The sequence below is a fragment of the Nematolebias whitei genome, chromosome 22 (assembly GCF_014905685.2).
Source record: "Nematolebias whitei isolate Nwh7 chromosome 22, NemWhi1, whole genome shotgun sequence".
Classification (NCBI taxonomy): domain Eukaryota; kingdom Metazoa; phylum Chordata; class Actinopteri; order Cyprinodontiformes; family Rivulidae; genus Nematolebias; species Nematolebias whitei.
The window spans coordinates 9,795,095-9,819,247 of NC_056519.1; the positions used below are offsets into that span (position 1 = coordinate 9,795,095).

A 24,153-nucleotide genomic window follows, 5' to 3' on the forward strand; every position below is an offset into this window, starting at 1 on the left:
TATATATACACTTATTTTTTGCACTTTTTTTTGCTGCAGTTTTCTGCACAGGTGAACTTCTGCCCATCCATACATCTAAGAGATTCAGCCTCTCTAAAATGCTCTTTTTATACCCGCTTCTATTACTTTTACAGCTTTTGTTTCCATTGTCCCAACTTTCTTGAGATTTGTTGCTGCCATACAGTTGCATGTATGTTTTTTTTTTTTAATGATTCCATTTCTTAGTTTAAACATGCACTTTGTTTTCTAAGTCCCACTGTTAAATAAGTTATGGGTTTGTGAAATTTGCAAAACGTTGCATTCTGTTTTTATTTACATTTCACGCAGCATCCCAACTTTTTTCAGAAATGAGTTTGTACTTATTTTCTGTTTGGTGTCACAATGTGTATCTTTACTATGTTCCTTGAGTTTTCTTTTAGTCTCTGTTCTTCTTGTGATTTGCATTTTGTATTTTTGTTTCCTTGTGTTTGGATTTCAGCCCCCCGTGTTCCTTGTCTTTCATTCCTTTCACCCTCACTCAGCCTCACCAGTTTCAATCAGTTATCACTCCCACCAGTTATTAATTATCAATCACTCAGGTGCTGGCACTTTCCACACTTCCTCAGTCTCTATTTATACTTCTGATCACCATTTCATTGTTGGCCCATTGGCTTGGTTCCTACCAAATGTCCTGGCCGTCCCTGTGCTCCTTGCGTTTCTGCGCTCCTCAGTTTTTGTCAGTGTATTTTCTGCCACATCAGCCTTTTGTTTTCTTTTTGTTAAAATAAATGTTTTATTTTATGTCAAGTGCCTTTTGTCTGCCTGCATTTGAGTCCAAACCTGTGATATTTGGCTTGTCAGTTGTCCTTTAGTCCAATGATCTCAATGAATTAGCATGATTGAAGCCTTTTCATTGAACATTTCTCGAACTTTCAGGAGAATACTGTTACATCCTTGTATTAGTTTTTTGTCATCATTCATGGATCTATCTCCTTGTTCAATTTATCTGCCTTTTTTCAGTGTTTAAATAGCAAATCATTTTTTAAACCTCAGTTTTCTTCTGTGCTGCATTCCAGCTCCTTCGAGTGCAGATAAAATGAATCATGGATTTCTCTCGTTTTGCGGGAAGCTTGCCAACTCTATTCGGTCTCTATGTGAATTCAATCTCAATGCGAATTCAATCTCCATGCAACTGCGTTACTGTCGATTTATCATATATATTGTCTGTTTGTATTCATCTGCGACCAGTTTATCTGTTCATTGCAGATGGACCCCTCCTCCCTTTGATGGGAAATTTTGACAAAGATAGATTGAGCCATCTGTTATATTATTGAAGTTCAATACACTTGGAGGCTTTCATTACTCTGAGGAATTTTAATTGCTGCAAAATAAACAGAGGTTCGTGTCCGACTCTGAAGGCTGGCACGTCGACATTTCATACAGGTGCACATGCATCAGCACAAATCTCTGCAGTCTCGATGACAACTAAATGTTGTTGAGCTGTCTCTAACCACTTCTGTGACAAAAAGTTACTAGGCATCACAAGCATATACACACACACAAAATGTTCATTAATAGAGAGCGATTAAGAAAAGGTGGTGCTGCTGACAGTCTGTAATGTTCCTTTGGTGGTGAGCCACACTGTCCCTCTCTTGAAACTTACAACCATGGAGAAAACCCCTATTGAATTGTGACTTTACACTCAGAGTGGGAGCATCTGAAAGTGACGATTCATATCTTTTGAAGTGAGATTCAGTGGAAATGCTATAAACATTTTTTTTTTGTTTTGTTGTAGGTAGCTTTTTGAATAGTCTCAGTTTAGAGAAATACAATTTCATTCTAACCTAAATGCTAAGCAAACAGCTAATCTGAGTGGAGCCAAGGTCAAAGTTGATTGACATCTTAAAACGGCTCAAATACCGTAATTTCCAGATTATAAGCTGCAACTTTTTTCACAGGCTTTGAACCCTGCGGCTTATACAATGCTGCAGCTAATTTATGAATTTTTCATTTTTGACGGGCTAACGAGCTTCCTGCTGCCAAAACATTTAGCCTCGTCACAACCCGGCGCTCACATAGCTGCCCAGTACATATCGGGTGTGGGTCCTCATGACTCAATGAGACTACCTGTATAAATAAAGGTAAAAAAATAAAAAACAGACTTATGAAATTACCAAACAGGTCACAGTGAACCAATAAAATGAGGAGTGGAGGAGAGAACGGGGAGGGGGAACTTGTGCCCCTCCCTGGGGGCACAACAAAGTATTTGTAGCCACTCCATGTCAGTGTGAATCGTGTATTAAAGTGACACTCAAAGTTCGGTGGGAGGCTTGGATGACTGTCTTACCGTATCTGTTCATATGTAGTTAGCGTTTCTATCACATTGAGGCCTATGAAAAGTTCAGTTCAGCTCCTTTACTCATGTTTTTAGTCATTAACATTTCACAACCTTGTATACAATGCAGTTTTACTCTGCTGACCTTTCTTCTTTACTAATCTGTCTTTTTCTACTTTATCTATATTTATTATGAGGCTTTTTATAACCTAATCTTGGGATGTGGTATATAAATAAGGTCATTATTCATTTTTATGATAACGCCGCTGAACAGCACATCTATTGTGTGGCTTTTTAAGCCATCTTGTTAACTACCCACTGAGCTGAAATTATGCAAATAAAATGCAAATTTGAAGGCCGCATGGAAGCTGTCATATCTACAGTGTTTTACAGCAGTCATGAAACAAAAAAAACATAATGCCTGTGATTTGTTAATGTCAGATGAGGAAAACAAAGAGGCAGGCAGGCAGAACAGAGACACTGACGCAGAGACAAATGAACACAAAGAGACAAACGTCGGTGGATGGGGTGGTTATGAAAGGCTACAAGGGAAGAGCAAAAAAACATTGATTGAAGAGAAGAGGAGGTCGACTGAAACTGTAGAAGCCATCCATCATGGAGTGTTTAAGTGAGTGGTTACGGGTGAGCACAGATCAGTCAGACATAAAAAAAACAGGACTGGGCATATCCTTGTCTTTTTCTGAGGTTTGATGAACTCAAGAAGTTCATTAAAATTAAAGCTCTGAAACAGTGAAATAAAGGCTTAATATTCTTTGAAGAAATGCATATCTCCCGCTGCTTTCTATGCCAGTTTTAGGCTAAGATCATCTTATGTTGAGAAATGATGGAGTGGCAGTCATTTTGGTCAAACCTTGAAAATTACATCACCCTCAATTTCATGAAAAATCACAAAATGTCACAGCTACTGCCACATCTATACATCCAGATGCAGGAGGAGGGCCACCTGCATCATGAAGGACCCCGCTCACCCAGCACACACACTTTTTGCCCCGTTCCCCTCAGGCAGGAGGTTGCGGAGCATTAAATATAGAACCACTAGACTGAGGAACAGCTTATACCCTGAGGCTGTTAGACTCATAAATCCTTTACCAGGATAATCACTGTAAGAAAAAAAAGAAAGATCACTGTAATGCCACTTTAATTGGTGACATGTGACTTATTTGTTTTGATGATTATCCATGCTGATGATCTCGTGCTGCTAATTATTTCATGCTGCTGTGTTTATTTGTCCCCATCTGCTCACCCACCAGACTCATGTTCGGGTTGCTGTTGTGACGCTGTATTGTTTTACATTATTAGTGTTTAGCGTATATCTTAGATCTTTTAACGTACCATTTAGCGTTCATTTAGCGTATATCTTAGAGTATATCTTAGATTCTTATTTACTGTTACTTTTTACACTTTATATTTTTGCTATTGTTGAATATAACTGGGACCCTGTGTACATAATTCTGTCCCACTTCATGTACCACATGTGGTGAGCACGACAATAAACCTACTTGAAATTGAACTTAAACATGACATTTTAGTTCCGTGTCTGCACATTTTACTGAGTTTTAGCCTTTTTGTGTTTTCTAAAGTCAGCTGGCTGTGGTGTCCATCCATACATCCATTACCTTTACCCACTTTTTCATTTTCGGGTCACGGGGTCACTGGTGCCCATGTACTGTCACTGTGCAAGAGGCGGGAGACACCCTGGACAGGTGGCAAGTCCATTACAAAGACAAATTGAGACAAACGAGACAAACATTCACACTCACTCACACCTAGGAACAATTTAGAGTTGCCACTCAGCCTAATATGCATGCTTTTTGTTTGTGGGAGGAAACTGGAGTATCCAGAGGAAACCCATGCATGCACGGAGAGAACATACAAACTCCACCCAGAAAGGTTCCTGGATAGGATTCGATCCAGCGGCCTTTTCACTAAGAGGCAACAGCTCTACCAACTGAGCTACCATGCTTCCCCCAGACTGGCTGTGACAGTAATCTTATATTGGGCTGGCTCCAATAGTTATTTTCTTGTAAATATACATTCAATAATTACTTTATAAGTCTTGTTAAAAATTATCCAGTAGTTCATGAAATATTTTTCAGACAGACATGGCTGTTTCATAATCACCTTTATCACAATATGCTAATTTTTTGAGAAGGACCTGTATATGCAATGTAACTACAAATATAGTTGAGTTTTAAATATACCATGATTCAAACTGGAGCGTTGAGTGAGAAAGCTGCAGCACAGTTAACTAGAACTTATTTCGGTAACGCAAACTTCAACCTTTCATTTTAACTCAGCAGGGATGACCCCAAAATATTTTATCGCCTTCTCAAAAATGGAAATGTATGCAAAATATTTCCAGTTACTCAGTTAATAACCACATATTCTGCAACCTTCATTTGCATGTTCATCAGGAATCTATTTGCCAGATTTGTCGCATAATTTTTCCTTTAAAATTTTGAGAACAAGCTTTTGTTGTCCTGTTCTCGCCTTTTTTCCCCACATCTTTTATTAGCTCCCTTTACTTTACGCTTTCTGTCAGTTTTTAATCAATACTGGGCACATTTTCAATGCATCATCGCTTTCTGTGGAGGATGGAATGTGACAAAATGAAATAAATAAATACATAATACATACATAACAATCAATTAAATGTATCTTTTAATTTCTAAATACATAATTAAATCATTAAATATACAATTAACTTATTAAAAACACCATTAAATAATGAAATGTACCTTTTAAAATATTTATTTCATGATTTGTTTTTTCTTTTAATTTTGTCACCTTCCGCCCCCCAGATAATGTAAACCGTCAGCCTCACTCGTCAGACTCAGTGGGCGGGACTAACTCTAACCCTGACGCCTGATTGGCTGCTCCTCACAGCAAGCAAAGACAAATCGACCACCAATAATCGATAGGCCAGAAAATGTATTCCGAAAAAACTTTAGGAAGTGATAATTGTGTTTACGTGTATTTGGATTAAACCTTTTTTCATCAGACCGAAGCAATGGATTTCACATGCTCAGCGTTAATCCCGCCCACTGAGTTTGATGAGTGAGACTGACAGTTAACATAGTTTCATGTTGATACACGAGAGTGGAATGTGACAAAATTAATAATTCAATCAATCATGAAGTAAATAATTTGCGTATTTAATAATTTAATTGCTTATTTATTGATTTCCTGATTTAATTATTAAATTTTTATTTAATTTTGTCACCTTCCGTCTTCCATACTTTACTGTTAGCTTCTTTCTTTTTTTAATTCACACGTCGTTGGACTAAAGTACCAGAGTGAAAACAAACAGCTTTATTAAAACCTTGACTGATCACCTGAGTCTGTTGTAATCAGACCTCCCGTACTTTCTGGGTGTAAATTGTGACCTTCATTAATTCCGTTCATGAATGGAGGTGAAAATGGGAATCGTTGGTTCCACGCGGTCGTTCTAGATACATTAGATACAGCAACATAAATATTGAGTGGCGCCCGCGTTGTTAAATGGAGAGCAGCTGTCTTTTTATAGACCAGTTCCTGTTAAGTCAAACTACACCCTGTTTTACTTCTCTTCAGCTCAATCCTCTGTATTTTCTGCTGTCTGTCAAACCGCCACTTCCTAACGTTTCTCTTTTAGATCTCTCCAGGCTTCAGTTTCTAATGTTAGTCATCTGGTCTCTTCTGCTTCTATTTTGTCTTGTTTCCTTCTTACAGGCTGTTTGATTATCTCAGGTTCATGTATGTTTATATGCAGATTGTCTTTATTTTTCTATAATGTAGCCATGATCGTTTTAGGTTGGTTGTTTTATTAGCTTGTTTTGAACTTTTATACAAAAAAAAGTCACATTTCATGTGCACAATCCTCTCACAAATTCACCTGCTAAACTAAGATAAGTTCAGTTTTAACAAATAGCTCCACTGTGTCATACTAGAACATATTTTTTTAACATTAGAACATGATTTTTCTGCCATTTACTCTTTTTTTCTGCTTGTTTTCCTCTTGTTTACTTCATTTGGTCATTTGAAAAAGGACACCACACATTAAAACACAAAACAGAAAATGCACCAGAGTTAGCCAAAGCACTTCATGTCATCTGTTTGTCTTTTGGTGGGTGTTTTAAGGTCTAAAAACAGAAAATTAGATTATTGCATCAACATGAAATCAATTAGCACCAAATTGCAACTTGTAGCCTCTGACACAGAGACAGCTGGCTCTGCAGTGGAACTGTACAACAAATTATTCATACCTATTTTAGACGCATTAAATTGCAAGTTTCACTGTGAATATAAATCAAGAGCGTGTGACTCATTAACACCAAAAATCTATGTTTTTTTAATAAAGCCATAGGAAACACTTGACGAGCCTTTGGACCATTTGAGAGAGAATAATTTGCATTTCATTAGACGGACTTCTTTTGTGGATTATTCATAGAAAATTAAACCTGGACAATTCGCCATTGTATGGGAACATACAACGATGACACACTTATTTTATCTTATCTTTTATCACGCAGCCAAAACGTCAAAGCTGTTTAGGTTAATTAGTCTGTGACGTGATCTTGAAAAGTAACTGTGGGAAAAAAAGCAAAACGTGCCGCCATTTTTACATGAAGATTTGAATGTTTTTTTTCTTGTTTTTCATTTATGCAGTTCATCAAGTCAGCACTACTTGACTGCATCGGTTTGGGAATAAGCATTGAAAGACAGAATCTGTAACTCTAACTCTGCCTCGATGCTCACTTTTGTGTCTTTCTTCGGGCTTTTGATTAGTTTTTTTAGTGTTTTCTCATATATCCTTGCATCCTTTTTTGTTTCTGCTGTCTAAAGGGATGTCAGGAACCCAAAAAGAAGTCCCTTTGAGGGATCCTCCTAGCTATTTTAAAGTTCACTGCCTCTTATCACACTTTCCCAGCGACTTATCTCCTAGTGGGAAGCATCTCTCATCTAGGCACAACATTTAGCAAAGAAAGAGGCTTTTTTTTTTTTTTTGCTTTTTAATCCCAGCGCACTAAGTATCACAAATACCCAGAGGATAAAACTCAGTTAGTCTAGATTCTTGCTCTTACTCTGCACTTTTAGATTATTTATTCATTTTGTGAATTTTTGTCTTGCGCATAAAATACTTTTACTACGTCAGTGGCAGTAAACATTTTTTGCTTCTGCTGGCCTTTATAGGCACTCTTTATACATGTTGAGTAGCCTCTTTTGTGTCAGATTTTTTAGGTTTATTTGTTTGTTTATTGTGTGAATGTTTACGAAGCATTCACACTATTGTGATCCATTTTTCTCTCATACGTATTTTGGCATTTTTCTCGTTCCACAATTTTCATGCTATTTCAACAAACCATAAATCAAAACGTTCAACGCATTCAGGAGAAGGGTGCTATTGGTGCTAAAGATGCACCAATACTAAAAGTCATAGTCTATGCCTTTTCTGACACTTTTTTTTCCTCATAGGAAATTAAATGAGCTCGTTTTACATCCTTCAAATCTTTAGATGTGTTTACAACCTTTTACTGCTCCTTTCACATTTTATTCTGGTTCACCTTCTTTTAGCTTCCTTGTGCACATTTAAAAAAAAAATAATTCCTGCTACCTTCAGCTAATTTCAGCTGTTTTGTGTTCCTTTTAGATTATTTCTGCTAACTACAATATTTTTGTGCGTCTTCTAATTTATTTTTGCTAATTTCATCGTATTTCTGCAAGTTTCAGCTTTTTCTGCCATTGTTATGCTAATTTTAGCTTTTTAGGCTAATTCCACATTTTTGCACTCATTTCAAACTTTTTCAGCTTAATTGAGCAAAAATTTGCTCTCTACTTCCTTCTGGTAATTTAAACGTCTTTCTGCTTTTTTTTTAAGCTACTTTTCAGATGTTTTTTTTGGGGGGGGGGGTTGTTGCTAATTTAAAAAAAATTTCTGATAATTTCCACTTTTTGTGCTCATTTTGGCTTCTTTCAGCATAAATGTGCAGATGTGTTTGTTCTGCTTTATTCTGCTAATTAAGCTTGTTCTAACTGTTCTGCTAGCTTTTATCATTTTTAGCTAATTTCAGCTGTTTTTACATAAATTCAAGTTTATCCATGGTAATTTCTGCTTCTTTCAGCGTAATGAACTTCTTTCTGATCATTTCAGCTTGCTATACTTGGGGCGGCTGTGGCTGAGTGGTTAGAGCAGTTGTCCTCCAATGCAAGAGTTGGGGGTTCGAATCCACCAGCAGCCACATGCCGAAGTGTCCCTGGGCAAGACGCTGAACCCCTAGTTGCCTCCGATGTGTGTCCCATTGGTGTATGAATGTGATAAAGCACTGATTAGTCTCTTTAGAATGATTTGTTCAATTAGCTTTATAGAGATCAAGTAGAGTGCTGTATGAATGGGTAAATGAGGATACAGATTGTAATGTAAAGAGCTTTGAGTATCTCAATAAGATAGAAAGGCACTATATAAGTACAGTACAGTCCATTTATACTCGCTTCAGCTTAATTATGCTAGTTTCAGTTTTTCTGCTATTTCAGCTACTATTTAGCTGTTTTTAAATTCAGCTTTTTCAGTTAATTCCACATTTTTTGGCTCGTCAGCTCTTTCTGCTTCCTTCTGGTAGTTTAAGCTTCTTTCTGCCTTTTCAGCTACTTTTCAGCTATTTTTTTGCTCATTTTAGCTGTTTTAGCTTATTTCCCAATTTTTGTGCTAATTTCTGCCTATTTAAACCTAATTCAGCAAATATGTGCTCTTTCTGCTTTCTTCTGTTAATTTAGGCTTGTTCTTTCATTTCAGATACATTTCAGCATGTTTTTTTAATCTAATTTCAGCTGTTTCTCAGCAAGTTCTTCTGCAATAAGCATTCACACTGCATTTTTGGAGGAAATGCAATTCCTGTAGTTTTTTTTTTTTTTTTTTACTTTTTACAGTTGTCAGAAGCCAGGAACAAGACCCTGGAAAGTCTGAACCGAACAGTTGGCTACAAGGAGCTAAAAGGCGAAGATCCATCAACTGCAGAGCTCATCAAGAAAGTGGAGCAGGTACTCAAAAACAGCAACGTCATCATATGAATTTGAAAGTCTGTTTGCAAGTCTACAGCCTCTTTGTCCTTGTGTTTGTGCAGCTAGAGGTGAATCTAGCCAAGCGCGAGAGGCAGACGCTGGAAAAACAACTCCTGGTGGAGCAGGTGACCCGGCTGTCGAAGCCGCTCGGGGAGCAGGTGGAGAACTGCAGGCAGGATAGCCTAACTCTGGCAAAGAAGGTAGATCAGGAGGCTTAGATCGTCTCCGCACAGATCAGATCAGAGCGCACTGCCTCACTGTAGAGTCTACACACAGATTCAGAAACATTAATTACACTTTAATTTAAAGTCTAGACTTTTCTTTTTCTGTCTCTTCCTCAAACACACTGATAAATCATTTGAAGGGGATGTGCATTTCATGTGAGGAGCATTTAGATTAGTCACACTGAGTTAAGGACTAATTCACTTTCTCTCCTCTTTTGTTATCTGTAGCTATCTTAGATTTAATAACTCAACAAAAGCAAAAACTAGAGTTAAAAGAAGGACTTTTGGCTGTAACATCTAGACAGATACATTGAGGTTTTCAAAGTGGGGGGTGGGGGGTGGAGTCAGCATGAGGGAAGCGGCCTGCCTTTAGCTTTTTAGCTAGCGCACCTGTATTGCGTGCTGCTAGCTTAGCGTTACGTCAGTTCGGTAGGCGGGGCACTCAATTCTGTTGACGGTTCGGGGTGCCCTACTTGTGTAATGGTAGGGGAAACACTCAAGTGTTTATGAGAGTGGGAAAGGTTAATAAGAGTGGGAAGAGTTTATAAAGTCTTAAATATGTATACAAATAATAAAATAAATATAACGCCGCTACTTGGCGGATTTTCACCAACCGTGGGGGTCTCTGGAACGTAACCCCCGCAATAGGTGAGGGGTCACTGTATTTACATAGAAATGTATGGCTGTTAACAATGAAGTGGTCCATTTTCAGCTATAGTCTACATGAAACCTACACTGTAAAAAAAAAGGAGAAAAAAAAACAGGTCTAAGATTTATTATTAAACCACTATGAAATTCTGATAGTTGTTTAAAAAATCAAAAGTCCTTTTTGACCTTGGTCCTAGCGCTTTCTTATATTCCAACATGATCATGCTATGAGTGAATTTGTACTGCAGGTAAGAAATTGATTAATGGTAACAACTCCATAGCACCTTAATTCAAAGCACTCAAATCAGTCCTTTAAGTGTAATCATCTTAGTCTGAATCCAGCATCCACCGGGCTGGGCACTTTTTCAAAATCAGTGTTTGCAACATGCTATTCTAGGTTGTGCACATTATTTTGTTGTCCACATTCACACAATGTACCCACCTCCGCCTGCTTTGAACGCACCTTGGCAGCTGCCCCACATTTGATTTATTCTACTAGAGTACACTTTAGAAATGAAGATAGGCAGATGTTGGCCTGTTTTTAAATTGTCATTATTTAATATAAGTGTGGTTTTTAACATTGTACATTCAGGTTTGAATCGTTGTGCGCTTTCTGTCATAGGAGAGCTCCAGTGCAGCTCACAAAATTTGAAATGAGTATTAAAACTGGTTATTTTGAGAGAAACGTTATTGCTGACATTTTTTTTTATATATATATAATTTTAAAATTAAAGCAACAAGCATCTACAGCTCACATGAAGACAATAAGAACCCCTGTTAGCTTTTGGAGACATTTTGGAAACCCCCTCACAAATGCTGTCCTCCATTAGTGGCCAGCAGTCGCAGCCCAGTGAGCTACTTTAACTCAAACACATATTAACTAGAGCAAATAAGCTGCAAATAATGAGGCACCATTCTAAAATTTATTGGGATGCATGATATTATCAGCATGGTATCGGTATTGGCCTATATTAGGGATAAAGTTAAATATCGGAAATAGGCCATTCCATCAAAATTACTCTCCAATGTGCTGTAATATATAATATATAATTTATAGTGTTGCATCATTTTCAGCTCCCTTTTTGGTATCTGCATTTGGTAGCAGGCCATATTGACAAAGACCATGCAGAATAATGTATTTTAATTCCACAGCAGAGAAATCCATGGAATCCCTGTAAGTAGGTCTAGGGGGAAAAATATTGGTAGTGGTATCGGTTATCGGCCAAATAACATATCGGCATATCGGATATCGGCCAAAAATCCAATATCGTGCATCCCTAAAAGTTGATTTAACAGAATTCATAAAAAAATATTTGGGAAACGTATATCTTAAAAACAAACAAAAGTACAAAGAAGCCTAAAATTGTAAGTTTAAACATCGTATTGTAAAAGGACAAATAAAACTGCACAAGTACAGAGAAATTGCATCAATAATGCACTGAGCTGCGTTCGTCTGCAGCAAAAGCTGGCACAAATAAAAATGAACCGAATAAGTACTTGAAAGCTTGTATTTCTGGTCTTTATCTGGGTGCAAATAGAGCCTAATCTGTGCATACGTTTGTGTTTCCTTCCAGCTGAACAAGGTCCGAGCCAACATATTCAACACAAACTACCGCATCATGGCCGTTTCTGCTGAACTCTCCGTGAAGCAAGCAGCTGCTTTGTCTCAGCAGCAACAGATTAAAGAGAAAGAGTTTCAGGTCAGACAGGATCACAGTCATTCGGATTGCCCCAAGTTCACCACACTGTTCTCCCGTTTGCACATTCACCCCACAGTCTCCCACTGCCTCTCTCATTATTCCTGTTACTCTCCACTAACCACAATCGAAGAAAGCAAACAGTCTTCTAAGCTTCTTGTTCTTCACTTCAGACCTGCTTATGTGCCTTATTTGCACAGTAAAACACATTTAGACTCGGGGAAAGAAAAAACACAGCTTCAAGGGGTTTATAAAATTTAAACAGTTCTAGTAAAAAAAATAAATAAAAAAAGGGCAGAGAAATGAATGGGGAGCACAGTAAGTGGGAGCATCGGGGAATTTGAATTAATATTTAGCTACTGTGCTGAGCGCTCGGGCATCGCCGCAGCAAGCAGTCAGTTTATTTCTAGAGAAAGTCTGACTTATATGTGAACGGGTTGCTTGATAACCAAAAAATAAAAATAATTGATTAAATTTTCCTTTATCCATTTATTCATAATTCAATCTGAAGAAAAAAGGGAGAGGTCAGGCTAACAGTTATCTTTTTAGTGACCTCTGTAACCATAGCAACCAGGAGGAGGTCTGTTGTTAGCAGTTGAGCCACAGCTAAAGTGGTTTTGGTCCGTACTGGTGCTAAGAGCTGCCTGTTGCCAGACAAAGACCGATTGTTAAGAAAGGTGAGAATGTTATAGTCATGTCTTTTACAACCAGAACAAAGAAGTTAAAATATTTTAAAGTTTTTTTTATTGAGTTGGTTAAAGTGCAAATGGTCTTTGAAGAGTTCTTATTGCTAGACTCCTTTGACATAACCATAAAAACGTAATTTATGTCAAAACGTTGCATTTTATATGTAAATTGAATCCTAGGATATAAGATTCTGTCAAGTTAGTCAACGATTTGTTTACTGTTGAAGTCGTGTTCACACATGGTCCTCAGAAATATTCTTAGTGACAGGATTGCATTCAGTTAGCACTAAATACAGGTCCGAACGGCCTCAATGTGCATCGATTATATATCCACTCAGTGTATTTGGTAGTCTGAACACAAACCGTCCAGAGCCTCAATGTAGGACTGAACTGCCATGATTCCACATGAGTAGAGTTCATGTCTCGAAGCAAAAAAAAACAAATAAGTCTACTCTGGTACTTGATTAAAGATAATTAAACAGCAATCTTTGGTAATATTTAAAAGATACAGCTTTTAGTTTTGTTTTCTGCTAATAGGTTTAATAAACTGTTGAAGCTCTCACGATATATATATTTTTTATTGTTTATGTTGCATTCAGTGGTGTAGTCTACATTTTTGTAGTGGGTATACTGTGCTTAGAAACCAAAGTACACTGGTTAGTACAATGTAATCGTCCATTTATTTTGATTTTTAAGCATATTGAACATTTCCAAATTTCTCTGATGCTTATATTTGAATAAATGAACAACAAACTTTGTACAACAGTTGGCTTTGTATTAAAAACATGTTATAGAATTTAAAAAACAGTAACAAAGCAAAGTGCTGCATACCAATGGATACGGAAGCCTTTAACTGCCGTTTAACATATCAATGACATGTGCCTAATGATATGTCATGTATTATCGGGCACTTTTAAGTGGGTATACTGAAATTATTAAGCTTTTCTAGTGGGTACACTCCGGATGCCCGAGTATCACGTAGACTACACCACTGGTTGCATTATATTCCTCTAATGATGTGACATACATAGTGGCACTTTGTAAAAGAATAGCTGACAGGATATACAGTAGTCCCTCGTTTATCATGGGGGATCTGTACCCTGAAGCCCCGCAATATATATATAAAGACATTTTAACCCCTTTCCCACACTATTGCAATATTCTAAACAATGTTTCTAAACTCTAAAGCACTAAAAGAGTACAATGTCATGATTTCCCTCTATCTGCCTCGGCTGCTGTCAGCTGGCTGGAGGGGCTGTGGCTGAGTGGCTAGAGCAGCCTCCTCCAATGCAAGAGTTGGGGGTTCGAATTCACCAGTAGTCACATGTCAAAGTGTCCCTGGGCAAGACACTGAACCCCTCATAGCCTCTGATGTGTGTCCCATCAGTGTATGAATGTGATCTAAAGCTCTGATTAGTCTCTTTAGAATGATTTGTTCAATCAGCTTTGTAGAGATCTAGTAGAGTGCTGTATGAATGGGTAAATGAGGACACAGATTGTAGTGTAAAGCACTTTGAGTGTCTTGAAATAAGATAGAAACGCGCTATATAAGTACAGTCCATTTACCATTTACCACCTGCAAACGCTCTTGGCCACGCCCACTTCTACGCTCTGCACAGAGTACAGCTGATCAGCTGCAGGATGAAGCTTATCCTGCATTGTGGGCTGCACAAAGGTGCAGCAGGTGCTAAATAATTTAAAATCACTTATTTTAAATAAAAATTCCATGCCGATCATGCGGCTCATCCATCAATCAACCAGTTGTGTGTCATGTCCAATCTTATTTTGAAAAACAGCGATGGAGCGAGTCCACGAAAAACGAACTGCAAAGTAGCGAGGGGATCCTGGATATTAATGGGCCAGGTGTGACTGCTGTCCATCAGATCTGATGTCTTGCAGTCAAATCACCTGAAACAGATATTTATGTACAGGTATGAACAGGCCCTCAGTAACTCACACTTTCATCAAATCACAACCATAACGTATTATCATGTTTATTGAACAAGTGAGCTGTAAATCAAGAAGATGAAGCGCCAAAGCTTTTCAAAAGAAGAAAAAAAATCAACATTTGTAAAAACTGACATTAATTTGACCACAATCTTTATTTGTCGCTATAAAAAAAATTCTGGATTCCTCACATCAACTCTTCATATTTTAAGAGATTTGTGTTAATAACATGCAGAATCCCCACAGCTGATGTTTTACTGCAGCACGTAAACTAGAGATGGAAAAATGGGGAGGCGCAACTTTGCCAACATCCCGCCACTCATGCGGCCGTCTGTTTTTGGGGTGCAGTCCGAACTGAATCAAGCTGTGAGAGTGCCGTGTGGACGGAGTGAAAGGAATACAAAGTGAATGGTTTCTTGCACGCTTTTGTATTTCCAGATGGACAGATGCCAACAGCGGCTGGAACAGGGCCTGACGCCTTTTCCTGAGATAGAAGAGGAGCGGAGGAGGATGCTTCGGGACAAGAAGAGAAGACAGAGGAACAAAGAGGAGAGGCAGAGGGTAAACAAACACACAGAGATCACTAGTCAGAAATTAAATGAAGCTGAGGGGCAACACAAGAACACAGAAAGGCTGAGCGTTGCAGTAAACACGATGTTGAGGTGGCAATCTAGAGTCAGGAATTCAGGAACCATTTTCAACACATGCAAATGAAGACAGGAGAGTCAGATGTGCAAAAATACATTTTCCTACAGCATTTTTCCACTTCCAGTCACTGGTTCACAACAATAAGAACAATCTGAAAGCATAAGGCTAAAACAAAACAAAAAAAAGTGGGAGAAAGTCTTTACGGATTTATTTTCGTTACCTGCTGATACTCCAGATACTGTTTATTCCCGTCTGTTTATTGGCCGTTTCGGTTTTATTCTCAAAGCCATTTGTCGTCCTTTTCTGCATACTCCTTAGATCAGACGCCAGTAGATTAAACTGTCCACAAGCGAACAGCCATCTTTTAAAGCCTCAGTGAGATTTAGCCATGGCTCATTTGCATGCTGCTGTGGGGTGGAAGTCACAGAACGAGTCACAAGGAAATGTACACAATTGATCTTGATTTTCTTTCCTCCACAGGAGTCCACAGTGATTACGCATTGATCCATCACCCATGTTGGGTTCAAATCAATCCTGCCCACTACTGTCTGTGTTCTGTAGACTGTTTGTTCGACTTTATTAAAGTCGAAGAAGAAGAAAAAAAGCACTCCCTTCCACAGTTAAAATGTACCCAAGCTGAAGTGACGTGCTCGCATTTCTTGCACACAGTTTATATACAAATGCTGGGATCGGTCTGGTTTAGTCGCATCAATAAAAGAATCAGTCACAGCTTTGACTCAGATCTTAAAATATTAAATCTAATCTGGGTAGAGATTTAAATGCAAACATGTATTTTTTTAATAGATCTACCCAACTATGTTCACTGCTTTTTTGAAGCCATTTTACAACTGCTCTAATTGCTCATGAGCACTGAATCCCAGAAGCTGCAGTTCTTTGAGGCCTGAAAGAAAATACTGAAGAAACACAACGTGCCGTGCAGCTTCTGAGCTCAGATAATGTACTGAAGTAAACTAGTACCTCATATTTATGTGCCCTAGTCTATCAGTCAGGTAGATGAACACTCCCAGTGTTTTCTCTTTTAATGTTTTTTTTTTCTTTATTCCAGATATTTAGTTTCTGTTTCAGTCGAAATGTCACTACAATATATTAGGAGTTGAATGGCTACATATTTTTTAAAGTCGACTTCAACATGATAAAAGTCGACTTGACATCGACTAGTCGACGTGACGTTATAGGAACTCAAGACGCTGTTCACAAAAAAATGTCATTTATTATTTACAACAAAAAAAACATTGGAAGTGTATATTTAGCATTTATCATACTGCAAATAAGTCACAGGAAAACCAAAACTATTATTAAGCTGCAAAAGTTAGTTTTTTATTTAATCTACTAAATAAAATAAACCATTGCGGTGGTGGTCCACTGGTGGTGGTGTGCCCCCCCCCCCCCTGTTTTTATGTTTATTTTATTTAGTGGATTGAATAAAATAAAAACAAAAACTATCTGACGATTTACCGGTGGAGAATCCACCACCACCGGCGTGCATCGCTTACCACCACTGTGGTGGATTCTTGGAGAGAGCAATCCACCACTGCGCACGGTACACGGTGGTGGTGTATTCTCCACCGGCGGTAGTGGAATCCACCACTGCTGGAGAATCCACCACCACCGGTTCGCAGTGGTGGATTATCCACTGGCGGTGGTGCGTCCCTGTTTTGATTTTAATGTTATTTACTGGATTAAATAGAAACAGCGGGGCAGGCGGTAGTGGAGCGGGTGGTTGAACCGTAAGAGTCATCTTTAGTGAAATAATTCCACACTGTTGATGAATTTTTACCTGCTTGGCAAGACTTGGCCTGTTCCTCGCCTTCCATTCGCTTGAAATAATCCAGTTTCTAGCAAGCGCCCCGGAGCTGATCACGTGACACAATCACTGACTCTGACTGATTGACGTGAAATTTAAAACCTCGCGAGATGTCCTAGAATCGACTAGTCTATTCAACTCCTACAATATATACAGGGTTATTCAACCACATCACTAAGGGGACCACAGTTACTGAAAGTCAAGAGCTCAAGGGTCAGACATCCAGCAGTTATTGTCATTAAGTTTGTTTTGTTGTTTAAAATCTAGTTTTATTTAAAAATGAACCCACTGGTGGGCTGAATTGAGTTCATCTGTGGGTCTGATTTGGCCCCTGGGCTACTAGTTGAATAGCCCTGGTATATAGTTTTATAGTTTTTCTGTAGTTGTCTTTAGTTGGTCTGGTTTTGGTCTTAGTCTTTAGTTAATTATTTGACCATTTTATACATTTGTAAAGTCATTCAAGTCTCACTTTGCTGTTGTTTTTGTGTATTTTCTTTAGTTTTTGTCAAGTCGGTATCTCTGCAGACAAATTCGGAAGGCGTATCTGGAGGGCCACATCTTATTGGACGAGGCGTGCCGGGGGGCACATCTGATTGGACAAAAAAAAAGGCTGAACCAAAAAAACAAGCCGTTTATGTTAACCACAGACATATTATGTTTAAAAACAAGGCGTTATTGGCAGATTGTGTTAACCACAGGCATATTATGTCTATGGTGTTAACCGGTTCAACATTAGTGGCGTCTCCATAACTTCTCTTTCCACCTCTCTTAACACAGAACTTCCGGTTACATTTCAAAATAAGAGCAACATAAATGGGTAGTGGGGAGGGCTAAATGTTTGTTTTTGAATACCTAGCCATTACATTAAAAAACAAAATCCATTTTGGTTGTTGAAAAATGTGGAAATAGTTACAATAGATTCATAAAGAAAAATAAAGTAACCAAAATATTAATGATACTTAAACTGGCCTTGGGACAAAGGATGTTTCCTTTAACTTCACATTTTCTTGTTCAACCTGCAGTCACTGCAGATGAGTGATTATCAGTTTCTGTAAGATTTCTGCAACTGGAGCAGGTATTTCTGTTTACTGGTTAACTTCCTCAGCTGTCTCACATTTTAAAGGTCAACCCTACTCCATGTCTCAGCTCCTTTCATAGATCAGATCTCATAGAAGACACTTCTAAAGAGCAAATTTTGGTTTTAGCATTTGTTTTGGGCCATTATCTTGTCACATGACTCATGATCTTTAATTGAGACCAGACTTTTTGACAAATGGGAGCAGGTTTCGCTTCAGATGCTTCATATTTCATTGTACCCAGAACACACTCAAGCCAACCTGTGTCAGGTGCAGCCTACAACCCAACAAAAGAGAATCTTCTTGTGTTTGACAGCAGATATAACGCTGTTTCTTAGAAACCTTCAGTTTTAAAAAAAGAGCTGATGTAACTTACCTAAAGAGCCAGAAAATACAGTTAGCCAATCAGTGTTTGCTCCCTACAAACGCCTATTCTCCAGAAATACCCACTTTTGGTCTGCAGAGAACCCCTTCTCGTTTTTGTTGTTTCGGTATTCTCTTCGACCTGATTTGTACTAATTTATTTCTCTTTATTTAGATTTTAGTTGTTTTTTCCTTCACTCTTTGTAGATGTTTTGTCTCTCTTTGTGGTTGTTTTGTGTATTTTTGTTGTTTGTAATTGTTTTGCGTCTTCCTCAGTTTCTTGACTGTTTCTCGTGTTATTTCAAGAAACTTATCAGGAGCCTTAAGTTGGTCAAGATGTTAACTTCTTTGGCTCCTTACCTTAAACACAAAATCCTGCATTCATCCCTTGACAGAACATCACGGTTATCTTCATTTTGCCCAGCTTTACTTTCAGCTCATACACTGATTTTTGCTGGTGCCCTTGTGTTTGTCTTTAGCTCTTATAAAAATTGAATTGCATTGTTGATTATTCCATTTACTTGATTACGTTTCTGGAAAGTTAAAATTCAAGTATTTCACTCAAGGTCATGCACGCTTAAATTAAATATTAAAAACCGCTTCTGATGTGTGTGTGTGCAGCTTGCTGAGGATAAATGGAGACTGTTGCCAAATGGAGTGTACACCACTGCTGAAGCCCGTCCCAACGCATACATCCCCCAGAACGGCGGTCTTCCTCTGCCCAAACCCTTCGGCGCTTACGCCCCCTTTAAGCCGTACTAACCAGGAGCCGACGTGAGACACACCAACACGCAAACCCTTGGAGATGCAATAAACATCACACGTATGCAGATTATTGCAAAAATATATAAATCTAAAGACTTCTTTTTTATACATGATGAAACATATCCATTTACTTTACTAGTACTAACATTCCAAAAAGGAGAAATTGAAGGGTATATTGCATAAACTACAGTCTAACAAATGCTTAATCCTCTTGACTTTTGAGTCTTCACAGTTTAGTCATTTGATCTGCATCTGGTTGTAGTTTCTTTTTTTTAATATAAATTTACTGACAGTGTTTATGCTCAGCTTCCAGTACCACTTAGTACCTTAATTGACAGAAGATGACAGATTCAGTGGGAAATGTGTTACATAATGCTGGCTGGTAGGGGTTTGTATTAAATTCAGTACCCAGCAACAAATCCCAACTGTTTGAACTTCCTTTCCCTCAAAAACAAACTCATTTTTCAGGGACGCTTTGAATATTCCTACACATTTTTCAGCCTTGTTGTTTTTGCCCTTCACGGGCATAATCTTTGAATAAAGCGCCTTGGGTTTTAGGTTTTGTGCAAGGATAGGGGCGCCTGCATTATGCTTGAAATGATAAATCTGGAGAAAAAGCTTGAGCACTGAAAGAGCATAGAGAATGACAAAGAGAAAGGGGATATTAAATGAGGCGGATAGCAGCGAGAGAAGGCGGCAGAGGAGAGTCGAAGTAAAAAAGCAGGATGAAAGAAGGTTTGTAAATTGACTGGAGAGTTCAGAGTTGGTTACTTGTGACCAAAAACAAAGTCAGTTCCCTTTGAAGCTCCTTAAGATATGCCACGGAGCCTGCCTCGGAGAGTTTTTAAAACACAAAATGTAATGCGCAAAGCGACTAAAAAAAATAAAAAGAACGTTTTCATAAATACCTTAAAAGAAATAAGCAGTAAAACAACTGAAAATAATGAGGATACAGCAAAGCTTGCTAAACATTTTTCAATAAGCGGTTAAAAGAAATGCTGTAGATCAAAAACAAAAGTGTAAAAACAGTTGTGGAAAGGCTGGTGCGCACCGAGATAGACCTGGCTGGTGCTGCTTGCTGCGTGAGTCAACTTTTAAAGAGGTAACCCAGCGATATGATGTGCGCGTGTGATCATCCATTGCAAAGTCATGCTGAAAGCTGTCAGATTAACTCGGCCCCTCACTGTTCGCTTGCTACATAACACTGACTGCATAACCGAGGGTGGGGGAGGCAGACGGAGGGAGAATGAACCATTTGTTTACTCTAAACAAAATGAGAAATCATTTTGATGTTGGGAATAAAAAACAATCGTGCAAAAACTACAGCGAGTGTATTCTTTGTTAAATATGACTTGGCTTGTGTGGCGACGGATTATTCTGTGAGTTCAGTCAATCTCTGATGGGTATGTCACAAGAATATGGCAGCTGACATTCTTAATGTTCGAGATTTTCATGCCATTTACGACTTCACTGAGGGCTGATGTGTCTCAATTCGTCTCAGGGCTCTAAGGTTCAAGGGATAGTTCCATTTATTTATTGGATAATGTGGTATTTCAGTTACCTGTAGCAAACAGTGGTCAGAATAGTTTTGTAGCATTTTAATGGGCTGTCTCAGTTCAGGACTGGTAGGAGACACAAAATTGCAAGAGAATACTCAAATTTTCACTTGGAATCTAACTGAATACCACATTGAGAATGGACTGAGACGAGTTCAATACACCAGTGACTATTTTGAGAGAAATTTTGATATGAAAATTGTTCAAACCTGTTCAAAGATCCAGTGGCACAAAAGCGAGGTCCTGCAAGTCACGCAAGGAAAGTGAGAACCACAAGTGTTTCTAGACATTCTGCAAACTCTCTTGCAATTTGTCACTAACAGTCTCTGTCCATACTGATGCTACTTTTGATTTTAGAGAATAGAATAGAGAATAGAGGCCGTTTCGTTGAAGGTTTTAATGATGTTGTTGAAGCATTGGATGCTAAGGGACTACTGTGCTGCACTTTATTTAGATCTGTCTAAAGCTTTTGATACTGTAGACATCTTACGCCATAAGCTCTCAGATATGGTTCCTCAGACCACACTATCGGTTGTTTTTTTAATTATCTCTCAGGCTGAAAGCAATGTGTTCAACACAATCTTCCACTTATTTAACAGTTAATAATTGCGTACCACACGGCTCAGTCTTGGGACCCACTTTATTTACAATCTACATAATTAATGTTGGTCAGAACATCCCTGATACATCTTTGCCGATGACAGTTGTTTATTGTCGAGCTAAAACAGATGCTAAGGTTTTTCAGGTATTACAGTCTGCATTCAACATCATCTTGTCAGACTTGTTCTGTCTCAAACTGGTGCTAAATGCAGATAAAACCAAAGGGATGTTGTTGTCAAACAGGAAGTTGGTACCAGCAGCCCTTCCTCCTATCTTATCTATGAATGGTGTTCCTATTGAGTTTGTGGATTCTTACAAATCCTTGGGAATTTTGGTCAATGCACATCTCTCTTTTAAGCCATCTGTTAAAAACTGAACATCCATCCATCCATCCATTATCTTTTACCCACTTCTTCCATTTTGGGTCACGGGGATCGCTGGTGTCCATGTCCAGCAATCACTGTGCAAGGGGCATGGTACACCCTGGACAGGTCGCAAATCCATCACAGGGCCACATAGAGACAAACGAGACAACCATTCATGCTCTCACTCACACCTAGGGACAATTTAGAGTTACCAATCAGCCTAACATGCATGTTTTTGGTCTGTGGGAGGAAACTGGAGTACCTGGAGAAAACCCACACATGCACAGAGAGAACATGCAAACTCCACCCAGAAAGGCCCCTGGACTGGGATTTGAACCGGGGACCTGTTCTCTGAGAGGCAGCAACTCTTCCAGTTGTGCCACCATGCTGCCCAAAACTGAACATAAAATTGGGTTTATTTTTCAGAAAATAATGCTACGAAACGCCTTATAGCTGCTACTTTCCTTTCGGCCATTGACTATGGTGACATTTATATGAATGCTCCTGCAAGCACCTTGCAGATGTTGGATGCTGTCTACCACAGTGCGCTGATTCATAACTGGCTGTAACTACCGTACCCATCACTGCACCCTGTATTCACTGGTCAACTGGTCATCATTAACTTAACACAGGCTCTCACACACCGGTACGTTTTCATCTATAAATCACTCCTTGGTGCGCGCTCAGGCCATCATTACCTGCAGCGTCCTCTGTGTGGACTGAAGTCAGCAAAAGGGCCTTCTCTTACTCTGCTCCTGGAACACTTTACAAAAAGATCAGAAGCTCTCGACCATGACCTCTATAAGGGATTTCAAACAACTGTTAAGTTCAATGCAAAAATCAATGCAGACATGTTCTTGTTTTTAGTATTTTACCTCGTTTCATAATGTAGCTTGATTTTATTTTGTTTTATATTACTACTTTTATTTACTTTTCATTTTATATGCATTTTTTTTTCTTTTTATTGTTGCGTGCACCTTATCTGTGGTTTTGTCTAAAACAGGTCTCTCTTGAAAATGAGTCCTGGTGACTCAATGAGACATACCAGTATAAATAAAGGTTGAATGAAAAGTGTAATTAAAAAAAAAGTTGCCACTGAAGCAGACTGCTAGTCCACAGAGGCTGTAATAGGTCACAGATTAGATATTGTGACAAATACAAACAGCATTTGCAGGAAAGTTTCCAAAACTGTCTTGCAACTTGCAAAAGGATTTTCAATTTCCTCGCCTGAGCTGGAAGGTCAAAATAGTCACCAATTTGTTGCAAACGTAAAGTCACCCAGGCTTTACATGAACTATTGCTGTGAACACGCTACAGACAATCATGTTCCTCGGTGAAAAAGCATGCCGACTTCTGATTGTAACGTGACAAAGTGTAACGATGTATAAAATAGTGTTTCATGAACCACTCCGACATTTGAGTTGTTTTAAAACACTGGCTGCAGCGACTCTTTGTCCATAACTGCTTTTTTAATTCTCTGATGATTAAGTGGTGTCTACTGTAGGTGAGATATTGACCAGTAACTCCAGAGAATCCCATTTAAAAAATACAAACTGTCCTTTTAAATAGTTCACAAGACCTCCTACCTTCTGTGTACCATTTTAAAAGTGCCAAGATGAAGAAAAAAAAAATGGTTTAAAAGTCTTTATTCCATTTTATCCAACATATTTTGATGTAAACACTGATTTAAAAAAACACTTTTGGGGTGTAAACATTAAGAAATCACAACACGAGATGAGATCTAGAAAGCATCTGTATGGTAAGAAATACCCAACAAAACCAAGCTGGGTGATTTCGATCGGCTGAAATCACTTGCTGCGATTTTTACATTTAAATGTGGTTATTTCCCACAAACTCTGCACAACATCTGAAAATCAGTTTGTGCGTTTAGGCATTCAGCTGCAAAGCCTCTGAACAAATCGGTGTCAAAATCAGATTTAATGCATAGCAGACCATATCGAGCCTCTCCGTCTGCAAAGCTTTTGTCAGCACGTAATCAAGCTGATGGGATGCAGCGGCGTTACAGGAAGGAGGGGAAGAAATAAGCATGTTTGATTTATAAATACCATTAACAATGTTTGATGCCGATGTTCATTAATTGTACGGAGGAAAGAGTTTGGGGGAAGAATTGTTGCTGCTAGAGAGAAGTTCTTTGCATAAATATCCGACTGCGGTAAATGGCTTTCAGTATAAATTTTCCTTCAGCTGAAGTCGTTAGAATTTTTAGTCACCATTCTCACACTTGCATGTGGTTTTTAATAAGGTGATGCTCTGCGTCTCGAGCAGGTGCATTCTGCTCACGATTCCATCCATCTGCCTTCAGTCCCACCCGAATTTGTCAAACAGTGAGAACTTGTTTATGAGCAATCTGCCTCTCATCCTT

General features: G+C 38.6%; 1 protein-coding gene across 1 annotated transcript in view; it reads left to right on the forward strand.

The window, feature by feature from the left end:
* The window catches only part of ccdc146 (coiled-coil domain containing 146), a 46,663-nt gene extending 27,231 nt beyond the window's left edge, over nucleotides 1–19,432 (forward strand). The window contains 6 exon segments of the mRNA XM_037696161.1: nucleotides 9,239–9,349; nucleotides 9,433–9,570; nucleotides 11,817–11,942; nucleotides 15,011–15,133; nucleotides 19,106–19,307; nucleotides 19,389–19,432. Of these exon segments, the coding sequence (XP_037552089.1) occupies nucleotides 9,239–9,349; nucleotides 9,433–9,570; nucleotides 11,817–11,942; nucleotides 15,011–15,133; nucleotides 19,106–19,307; nucleotides 19,389–19,432 (744 nt within the window).
* The last annotated feature ends 4,721 nt before the right edge of the window (nucleotides 19,433–24,153 follow it).